This window comes from Podarcis erhardii, assembly GCF_964252035.2.
Source record: "Podarcis erhardii genome assembly, chromosome: 7".
Lineage (NCBI taxonomy): Eukaryota > Metazoa > Chordata > Lepidosauria > Squamata > Lacertidae > Podarcis > Podarcis erhardii.
Genome location: NC_138511.1, coordinates 93,382,540 through 93,393,633, shown reverse-complemented (window position 1 = coordinate 93,393,633; position 11,094 = coordinate 93,382,540). Strand labels below are relative to the sequence as shown.

At 49.9% G+C, this 11,094-nt stretch overlaps 2 protein-coding genes across 2 annotated transcripts in view; one reads left to right on the top strand and one right to left on the bottom strand.

Annotated features, from left to right (window-relative positions):
* Positions 1 to 11,094, bottom strand: part of LOC309345941 (uncharacterized protein) — a 62,586-nt gene that overhangs the window by 27,851 nt on the left and 23,641 nt on the right. The window lies entirely within an intron of this gene.
* SPTBN4 (spectrin beta, non-erythrocytic 4) overlaps positions 226 to 11,094 on the top strand; it is a 100,564-nt gene continuing 89,695 nt past the window's right edge. Inside the window, exons 1-3 of the mRNA XM_081868614.1 lie at positions 226 to 317; positions 8,759 to 9,029; positions 10,898 to 11,049. Coding sequence (XP_081724740.1) covers positions 8,843 to 9,029; positions 10,898 to 11,049 — 339 coding nt within the window. The 5' untranslated portion in view covers positions 226 to 317; positions 8,759 to 8,842. The remainder of the gene's footprint in view (positions 318 to 8,758; positions 9,030 to 10,897; positions 11,050 to 11,094) is intronic.

Sequence of the window (11,094 nt, the reverse complement as noted above, 5' to 3'; positions counted from 1 at the left end):
CCCCGCCAGCATCCTCGGGTCCGCGCCCGCGTGCGCGCCCGTCTCCCTGCCTGCCTGCCTTCCTGGAAAGCGCTCCGGGCAGCGGCGGGGCGAGGCGGGCGGGCGGGCGGGCGGGCGCGGGACCGGGACGGAGCGGAGCCCCGGGACTGGCTGCTGCGGCGGCGGCGGATGATGCTGCGGGGCTGCGCCGGGGGCCTCCGCCGCCGCCTGTCCCCGCTCGCCTCCCGCAGCCACTGAGCAGCGTCGCCGCCACCACCGGGAACCGGGCGGGGCGAGGCCGTGGGACGCTTCTCCGCGCCGTCGGGGCACCTGGGGAGGTAAGTCGCGGGGGGTCCTGGTCATGCAAAGCGCTTCCATGCCAAGGGGATCCAGAAAAGGAGTTAGACACCCGACCCCGCCATCCCAAAATCGCTCTGTTTCGGTGGCTGGGGCGGGGGGGTGCTGGCCTTATCTTTGGGGACGGAGTGGGGGGGGGGGTCTGGTCCTACGTTTGGGGCTGGAAAGGGTCTTGCTTAGGGAGCTGTCCATGGTGCGATGGTTTTGGTCTGCCCCAGGGAGGGCAGGGGCTGCAGGCTCTCTCTCTCCCCCCCCCATCCCACTCCCCAGTTTTCTGCTCCCGGCGGCGGAGGAGAGGCCGCCCCGGCTGGACCAGCGCGTGCTTGGGGGCATATCCTCGCTCCTCGGAAAGGCACCGGGGTCCCCCAAAAGCTGTGGCCAGGAATGGTCAGCGGATGCCTCTCCATCCCTGCCCGGCAGAAGGGCAAGGCCGGAGGAGAAGGGCCTGCTCAGTCCTCGCCCCCCCTCGCTCCACCCCAGCAGGATCGGGGCCCAGCAGCACCTGCAGTCCTCGGGTCAGTGCCCAAAGATGGTGCCGGGATGGAGGCGCGTCTGCAGCGCTGCGGAAGGCGGGGGAGACAAGCTGCCCTTCCCTCTTGCCCCCCTTCTCTGTGGCTCTGCCCGCACTTTCTAGGGATTGTTCATGTGCCCCCCATCCTCCAAGAAGCCCAAGCCCCACTGGGTGGCTCCTCTGCTGCGATCCTGGGGGGCTCCCCAAGGGTCGTGCAAGGGGATCCTGGGCCAGCCCTCCCTCTTGGGCCCAAACAATTCTGAGACTTCAGCGTTTTAAAAAGCTGAGCTTTAAGTTCCTGAAAATAGCAGGGCTAAGAAGCTGGGCTTTCTATTACTGTATTCCGGAACTATAAGGGGTTTTTTAATAGCTAAATGGGTGAGCAGGCTGCATCCTACCCGCCAATTTTCCACAGGGATCTGGTTGGCCACTGTGAGTACAGGATCCGGGAGTAACGGGCCTGATCCAGCAGGCAGGCTCTTCTCCTCATGGGCGGAGCCAGGATTTTTGTTGGGGGGCAGAACCAACATGATTGGTCAGTCGGTTGAAGTATTTCTATTGTTTTACTTGATGGGGGGAGCTGCCTCCCCCTTGGCTATGCCAATACTTTCCCTGTTCTTACAATTATTTACTTGCATCAACTGTTTGGTTAGATAAGTTATTAACTGAAGTCAACACCATTAGATCTGGACTTTGGTCATCCTGGGGAGGGGGGCCTCCAGATTCTTTGGACTACAATTCCCATCAGCCTCAGCCAGTGCAGGCCCTGCATGATGGGAGTTGTAGTCCAAAGCATATCAGGTCTGCTTGAAGACAGGCCAGGCCATTTCCCCTTCACCCAAGATGCCTGGAGCTGTTACAATTGGCTTTTCAATGGGCAATTGTAGTTTGTGTGTGTGTGTACAATACAATACAATACAATACAATACAATACAATACAATACAATACAATACAATACAATACAATACAATACAGTATAATTTGGGGGGGACAGCTTAATGTACAATCAAGCAGTATATAATGTAATGTACAATCAAACAGTACTGTATAGAAATTTTGCTAATTAATTGGCAGTATGACTGGGAGTCCTGGGACAAATTATGATTCTTTACGACTTTAGACCAGCTTCAGACTGGTCTACCTTGCAGAGCTGTAGTGAAGGCCTCTCTCTGCCCTGCTCCTCACTTGCCAGGAGGGATCCCATTTCCTTCTCCTCATAGAATCATAGAATCATAGAGTTGGGAAGAGACCACAAGGGCCATCGAGTCCAACCCCCTGCCAAGCAGGAAACACCATCAGAGCACTCCTGACATATGGTTGTCAAGCCTCTGCTTAAAGACCTCCAAAGAAGGAGACTCCACCACATTCCTTGGCAGCAAATTCCACTGTCGAACAGCTCTTACTGTCAGGAAGTTCTTCCTAATGTTTAGGTGGAATCTTTTTTCTTGTAGTTTGGAAGCATTGCTCCGTGTCCGCTTCTCTGGAGCAGCAGAAAACAACCTTTCTCCCTCCTCTATGTGACATCCTTTTATATATTTGAACATGGCTATCATATCACCCCTTAACCTCCTCTTCTCCAGGCTAAACATGCCCAGCTCCCTTAGCCGTTCCTCATAAGGCATCGTTTCCAGGCCTTTGACCATTTTGGTTGCCCTCCTCTGGACACGTTCCAGTTTGTCAGTGTCCTTCTTGAACTGTGGTGCCCAGAACTGGACACAGTACTCCAGGTGAGGTCTGACCAGAGCAGAATACAGTGGCACTATTACTTCCCTTGATCTAGATGCAATACTCCTATTGATGCAGCCCAGAATTGCATTGGCTTTTTTAGCTGCCGCGTCACACTGTTGACTCATGTCAAGTTTGTGGTCAACCAAGACTCCTAGGTCCTTTTCACATGGACTGCTCTCAAGCCAGGTGTCACCCATCTTGTATTTGTGCCTCCTGCCTCTGGATCCCAGTTGCTGGAAACTGTGGGAGGGGAGAGGGATCATGTGCTTGGATCTTGCTTGCAAGTTTCTGGCCGGCCGCTGTGAGAAGAGGTTGCTGGACTAGGTGGGCCACTGGCCAGTCATCACGGTTGCCTTTGAGGCTTCCCTTATGTTAGGCACAGTATTTATTCCAGGTGTGGTCTGGCTAAGGCAGAAGAGAGTGGGGCTCTGACTTCCCTTGATCCGAACCCTCTACTTTTGTTGAGGCAGCCTAGAATAGCGCTAGCCTTTTTGCGCTGCTGCATCACACTGTTGACTAATAATAATAATAATAATAATAATAATAATAATAATAATAATAATTTATTATTTATACCCCGGCCATTTGGCTGGGTTTCCCCAGCTGCTCTGGGCGGCTTCCAACAAAGTATTAAAATACAGTGGTCTGTTAAACATTAAAAGCTTCCCTATACAGGGCTGCCTTCAGATGTCTTCTAAAAGTCTGGTAGTTGTTCTTCTCTTTGACAATTGGTGGGAGGGCGTTCCATAGGGTGGGTGCCACTACCGAGAAGGCCCTCTGCCTGGTTCCCTGTAACTTGGCTTCTTGCAGTGAGGGAACCGCCAGAAGGCCCTTCACACTGGACCTCAGTGTCTGGGCAGAACGATGGAGGTGGAGACGCTCCTTCAGGTATCCTGGACCGAGGCCGTTTAGGGCTTTCAGGGTCAGCACCAACACTTTGTGTTGTGCTCAGAAATGTACTGGGAACCAGTGTAGATCTTTCAAGACCGGTGTTATGTGGTCTCGGTGGCTAATCCCAGTCACCAGTCTAGCTGCCGCATTCTGGATTAGTTGTAGTTTCTGGGTCACCTTCAAAGGTAGCCCCACGTAGAGCGCATTGCAGTAGTCCAAGCAGGAGATAACCAGAGCATGCACTACTCTGGCAAGACAGTCTGTGGCCAGATAGGGTCTCAGCCTGCATACAAGATGGAGCTGGTAAACAGCTGTCCTGTACACAGAATTGACCTGCGCCTCCATGGACAGCTGTGAGTCCAAAATGACTCCCAGGCTGTGCACCTGGTCCTTCAGGGGCAGTTACCCCGTTCAGAACCAGGGAGTCCTCCACACCTGCCCTCCTCCTGTTCCCCCAAAATAGTACTTCTGTCTTGTCAGGATTCAACCTCAATCTGTTAGCCACCATCCATCCTCCAACTGCCTCCAGGCACTCACACAGGACCTTCACCGCCTTCACTGGTTCTGATTTGAAAGAGAGGTAGTGCTGGGTATCATCCGCATACTGATGAACACCCAGCCCAAACCTCCTGATGATCTCTCCCAGAGGCTGCATGTAAATGTTGAAAAGCATGGGGGAGAGGACAGAACCCTGAGGAATCCCACAAGGGAGAGCCCAAGGATCTGAACACTCATCCCCCACCACCACTTTCTGGACACGGCCCAGGAGGAAAGAGCGGAACCACTGTATAACAGTTCCCCCAGCTCCCCGCCCCTCTAGATGGTCCAGAAGGATGTTGTGCTTGTGGTCCACAAAGACCCAGAGATCCTTTCCACATGTCCTGCTAGTAAGCCAGGTGTCCCCCATACTATATTGGCGCATCTGGTTCTTCCTGCCTGACCGCAGAACCTGACATTTGTCCCTATGGAAATTAATTTTGTTAGCTTGTACTCAGTTCTCCAATCTGTTTTGATGGTTTTTTTTTAAAAAAAAAATTATTGCTTTTCCAGATTTATAACAAAAAGAATAACACTGCATAACAAACAACTAAAGAAAACACATTGCAATACAACAAAGAAAAACAAAAACAATTATTACTTCTATTACCTAATTTAACTTTCATTGTTAACTGACTTCCTCAAATCCCCCCAACTGAATTTCATTATATCACCTTGTAACAGTTCTCCAAGATCTTATTTCTAATAAAATTAACTCCTTTTATTTACTGTCTTCTTCTCTTTTATTAATTCTAGTCCTTAGTGTTTTACAACCCATTATTATTATAATCTTAAGCCTATTTGTAACTTCCAAGTGACTCCAGTTCTACAATCTGTTAAGGTCATTTTGAATTCTGATTCTGTCTTCCTCTTCATTAGCTACCCCTCCCAGTTTGGCGTCATCTGCAAATTTGATGGGCATCCCCTCAATTCCTTCATCCAAGTCATTTATAAAGGTGTTGAACAACACCAGGCCCAGGACAGAACCCTGCAGCCCCCACTGGTCTCTTTTCCCCAGGATGATAAGGAACCATTCTGGAGTCCTCTTTGGGTTCAGCCAGTCAACCAGCTACAAAGTCACCTAACAGTTGCCTCATTCAACCCACATTTTACCAGCTTCCTCACGAAAATATCATGGGGGACTTTGTCAAAAGCCTTACTGAAATCAAGATACACTATGTCCACAGCATTTCCCTGGTCCACCAAGTTTCTAATTCCATCCAAAAAATAATAATGAGATTTGTCTGGCATGACTTATTTTTGAGAAACCCATGATGAGTTTTAGTAATCACAGCATCCTTTTCTAAACGCTCACAGACCAATCGTTGTATTATCTGTTCTCGGACCTTCCCTGGTATCGATGCCAAGCTCACCGGTCAGTAGTTACCTGGGTTTTCCTTGCCCCCCTTTTTGAAGATGGGGGACAACTTTTGCCCGCCTCTCATCTGTGGGGACTGCACCTATTCTCCAAGAATTCTCAAAGATCGCAGACAAAGGCTCTGAAATTCCATCCACAAGCTCCTTTAGTACGCTTGAATGCAGATCATCAGGCCCTGGAGACTTGAATTCATTGGGGTCACGAAGAGTCGGACATGACCAAATGACTAAACAACAACAAACAAGTATCTAGGTGCTCCCTTACTATCTATTTTCCTGTCTTGGGCTGCAGCTCCCTCCTTACAACATTTATTCTGTCATGCCCAGGTTGGGTATCGCTTTCTTTTTGGATGAAGACAGAGAGAGGCAAAGTAGGTGTTGAGCAGGTCTACCCTTTCTCTGCCACCCAAGAGCATTTCTCAGTCTTCCCCACAGAGAGGACCTTCCACTTGCCTGTTCTTCCTCTTACTTCGGACCTAGTGAAGAAACCTTTACAGTGGTACCTCGGGATGCGAACGGGATCCGTTCCAGAGCCCTGTTTGCATCCTGAAGCGAATGTAACCCGTGTCTGCGCGTTCGCAGGTCGCGTTTCGGCGCTTCCACGCATGCGCGTCACGTCATTTTGAGCGTCTGCGCATGCGCACGCGGTGAAACCCGGAAGTAATGCTCTCCGTTACTTCCGGGTTGCCGCAGAGCGCAACCCGAAAATATTCATCCCGAAGCGTATTTATCCCAAGGTATGACTGTACAGTATTATTATTTTATACCTCCCTTGCAAGCCTGGGCTCATTCTGAGCTTTAGCCAGCCTGACCTTCTCCCTGCAGCTTGTGAATATGCCTCCTTTGTGATTTCCCCTTTCTTCCATTTCTTATACTGTACAGGCCCTTCTTAACTCTCAGCTCATCTGTAAGCTGCTTATGCAGCCACACCACTTTCCTTGGACGCCTCCCGCTTTTCTTTCTTCCTTTTCTTTCTTTGGATTCCTGGGTGCCCCCCATGAAATATCCCCCCCCCCCGTCTTCTCTTCTGGGGTTCCCCTGCACACGCCGCCTTGGCTCCTGGCCAGTGATGCAGACTGTCCAGCCTCTTCCCTCACCTTCTCTGGCTGGGAGCCAAAAGGGGATGGGCAAATCCAGACCCCGACTTGCCAGGAGGGCGAGGGAGGAAGCAGGCCTTCTCAGCCCCAAGCAAGGGAGCAGGAAGGTGGTTCCCTGCAGACAGCACCCCATGTTAAGGGACCAGCCCTGCAGAACCCTTGGGAAATAGTAACGGGCAACCATCCACTTTCTGGGACAAAAGCTCCGCCCCCCCATTTCATTTCTTCTATTTCTATGCTGGTTTTCATTCAAACAAATCCCAAAGCGACTTACAAATAACCAGAACATAGCATCACAGCTATTGCGTGCGTCATATTATATGATTAACAAAATCATCCATAAAACCAGGGCTTTTTTCCGGCCAAAACTCCCTGTTCCGGCACCTCTCCTGCCGTTGCCGTTCTAAGAGAACAAGGGAGGTGTTCATGGTGAGTTCTGGTTCCTCTTTTTCTAGAAAAAATAGTCCTGCATAAAACATGTTAATGGAGAAATCCGAGGGCTCCCTTGGACAAAAACAAAGACACCAACCAGGATAACTTGGAGCAAAACAGCAGCCTGTAGGCTTGGCCTTTATTGAACTGTTGCAACAGGGGTGTGCAAGGCCTTATAAAGACTTTTGAAATTGCCACCCTGTAGATCAAGACCAGCCCCAGAAACCTCATACATACATCTCAGAAGGGGTGTAACCTAAGACCACCCCTCAGATACATCACACCTACATCACAAAAAAGGCGGTCTAAAACAGAAATTTGAATATTGTTTTTCTCCTGTTGTTGTTTATCTCCTGTCTGGCAGGTTCCTTGATTGGATTGCCTGGGGAGCCTGGCCAGTCTTTTGTAGTGATAAATACTTAGTTCCTGGCCCAGGTCACAGGCTCACACCCTATTCAAACACAGACATACCCTTAAGACAGGATTTGTGAAGGAAAAGACAATGGGGAGGCTTTTCCATTTTGACCTTGCAGAGAAAACATTTGCTCAGTTTAGGAATCAAAATGGTTCCAGGTTGGCCTCCCTGTGCTGATCTATGTATGTGCTTGGGTGGTACACTTATGAACATTACCATATATCTAAGACCATAAAATTCCTATCACAAACATAATCAATAAAAGAGTATCAACAAAATAACAACTAAAAGTTAAGCAAAATCCTATTATAGATAGGTAACCGTGTTGGTCTGCCATAGTCAAAACAAAACAAATTCCTTCCAGTAGCACCTTAAAGACCAACTAAGTCAGTTCTTGGTATGAGCTTATGCCATAAAATGCCAACAGTGTCCTTCAGCTCTCTATATTGGACAAACAGGCCAGACCTTACGCCAAAGAATAAACGGACATAAATCGGACATCAGGAATCACAAGACAGAGAAACCAGTAGGAGAACACTTCAATCTCCCAGGACATTCTATACAAGATCTCAAAGTAGCTGTTTTACTACAAAGGAATTTCAGAAATAGACTGGAAAGAGAAGCTGCTGAATTACAACTTATCACCAAACTTAAAACCATGGAGAAACCTGGTCTGAACAAAGACCTTGGATTCTTATCTCATTATACATGACAAAGCCATTTTTCACCTTTTCACCCCTTGCTTTTTCCTGTAAGACCTATTGCAGTCGTTAAGAGTCGTCAACAGGCTCATCACAGCTATCTGCCAATCACCCATTCCCACCACCCTTCTGAGTAATACCCCTCCCCACCTTCTCACTATATAGAAGGGTCTGGAAACTTCTGTTTCAGTGTATCTGAAGAAGTGTGCATGCACACAAAAGCTCATACCAAGAACTGACTTAGTTGGTCTTTAAGGTGCTACTGGAAGGAATTAAAATCCTATTATGTTCACGTACTCCTCTCTCTGAAAACTCTTCCACCCGCTTCAGTTTCTCCAGTTCATTAAAATACGCCCACCCAGGTGCCAAGGAGGAAATACCTACAGCAGGCAGAGGCAAACTCAGCCCTCCAGATGTTTGGGGACTACAATTCCCAGCATCCCTGACCACAGGTCCTGCTAGCTAGGGCTCATGGGAGTTGTAGGCCAGAAACATCTGGAGGGTTGAGTGTGCCTCTGCCTGACCTACAGCAGCAGAGCAATACTTTAACTTATTAGTTAAAAAGCAGGATTTACGTCTCATGAGGTGCTGGGAGGAGCTGCTTTGTACAGAGTTAGGCCCTTGAGGCTCCATCTGGCTCACTGTTGCTTACACTGACTGTCCTCTCCTTGACTCTCAAACTCTGCCTTTGCATTGCGTCCTCTCAGCTGGTCTCCTGTGCCATCTCCCCAGGAGGGCTGCCCGGGGCTCCAGGTGCCCATGAGGTCCTTCTGCACAGATCCCTGAAGGAGCCTTCCTCCCGGCGCCAGGGGCAAGATGGCAAACGTCACGCCAGCCAAGCTGGACAACCTGGAGGCTCAGCAGCAGCAGCAGCAACAACAGCAGCAGAACAACAACAAGATCCGGCGGGAGAGCACTGAGCACCAGCACCAGCACCGGCCCTGGGATGAGGCCACTGCCACAGCCAAACTCTTTGAGTGCTCGCGGATCAAGGCCTTGGCCGGTACGTCTCACGTGGCTCTCGCCGGCCTGCAAGGATATAAAGGGCTGGACAAGGGGAGGCTGAATTGCAGGTGGCAGGCACAACATGGGTGAACTAGGCTGGGCTTTCAGATGCCCAGCGTGGGAAGGGACCCCAGTGGACATCTAGTCCAACCCCTGCAATGCACAGGGATGTGGTCTGACCCCCCCCCCCGTCCCGCAGGATTGCTCAGTAAGAGACGGAGGCCCAGCTGCAGGGAGCAGGGAGGCCAGCTTTGTCGGAGTCAGGGCTACTAAAAAACTGCTTAGGCCCCCACCCTCTTAGCTCCCTAAACTCATCGCCAGTGACCGCTTCCCTGCCCTACAAAGCACATTACTCAGAGTAGCACCTCACACAACCCGTGGTGAAATTCAAAATGGGAGCAATTAATTGCACATTAATTCCAAATCCAATCAAGGCTGCGTAATTAATTCCACAAGATGCGTTCCCGATCTAGTGTGCCAATGGGGCTGGCAGCTGAATCTGACTTTGGCACTGACTTTGCTTGGGGGGCAGCAGGCCACCTTGCCTGGGGGGTGAAGGGACAGCAGAATCCTCTTGGCGATTCCTCCAGCTCCAAGGGGTCTCCCTGTCCCTCCTGTCTCCCCGGGAGCCTCTGAATAGTGAGGGGCTCCTGCCCCCCCTGCCCGGCCTTACTCTGCCAACCCTGAGCCCCTCTGGCACCCAGGAGCCCCCCCTCCCCTGCTTTGAAAATTGCTTGTGGGGCTCATTTCAAAGAGCAATTTTGAAATTAAAGCCGAGTCAGCTTAAAGCTCGCTTTGCTAGTGGCGCTGGAGGTTGGGGCTAGGAATCGGCCCCGGCACGTCATGGGAGACAGCCCCTTGCCGGGGGTTGGGCTAGATGACCGCTTGGGTCCCTTCCAAGTTCTTCTTCTTATTTTTATTTTCTTTATTACACATTTAAAATTATACAAATCAAACACATTTTTCTGTTATAAAAGAAAAGAAGGGGGGAAATAGAAAAAAATAGAAGAAAAAATAGAAAATAAAGTTAAATGAAAAATCTTAATCAAGACATACAGTTTTTTAAGAAATACAGACCTTCATCGACATTATTATAAACATATATTTCCAGTAAGAGGTCTTTTTATTGATTTTTCCTCGCTACTCTTAGTTTCTTACCTAGGCCTAATCTCTGGTTTTATTCCCTGACTTGTTAATGACTTCCTTCTACCTCTATACCATGGGTAGGCAAACTAAGGCCCGGGGGCCGGATCCAGCCCAATCACCTTCTAAATCTGGCCTGTGGATGGTTTGGGAATCAGCATGTTTTTACATGAGTAGAATGTCTGCTTTTATTTAAAATGCATCTCTGGGTTATTTGTTTGGGGGATAGGAATTCATTCATTTCACACACACACCCCAAAATATAGTCCGCCCCCCTCAAGGTCTGAGGGACAGTGGACTGGCCCCCTGCTGAAAAAGTTTGCTGACCCCTGCTCTATGCGGTTCATAATTTCTCATTTCTAAAAATTCCTGCCTCTGTTCTTGTTCTACGAAAGACCATTCTCTTAACTCTGTGGAATTTCATCTATGCTCAACCAAGAGTCATCGTTGGAAACGTATTTCATCATGTTATTTTTAAAAACATCCCATCCCATTTTAAAAACATCCCAATGATTTCTGATGGATTCTGTTGGTTTTGCTAGTTCAAGACATTCACGTAGCTTTTTTGACTCGGGTCCCTTCCAGGTTCTGTGGCTCTGCAGCTGGCAGCGCTGGTGGGCCCTGGGCAGAGCCCTCTGGGTGCTTTTGGGGTGGGTTCCCTGGGGGCAGAGGGGGGACCCTGGGGGGCTCCGCCTACTGAGCTTGACCCCCTCTTCCTGCTAGACGAGCGCGAAGCCGTGCAGAAGAAAACCTTCACCAAGTGGGTCAACTCGCACCTGAGCCAGGCCTCCTGCCGGATCAGCGATCTCTACACCGACCTGCGGGACGGATTCATGCTGACCAAGCTGCTGGAGGTGCTGTCCGGGGAGCAGCTGGTGAGGAGGGGCTTTGGGGCAAGAGGAGGGCAGAGCGTCTTGGGG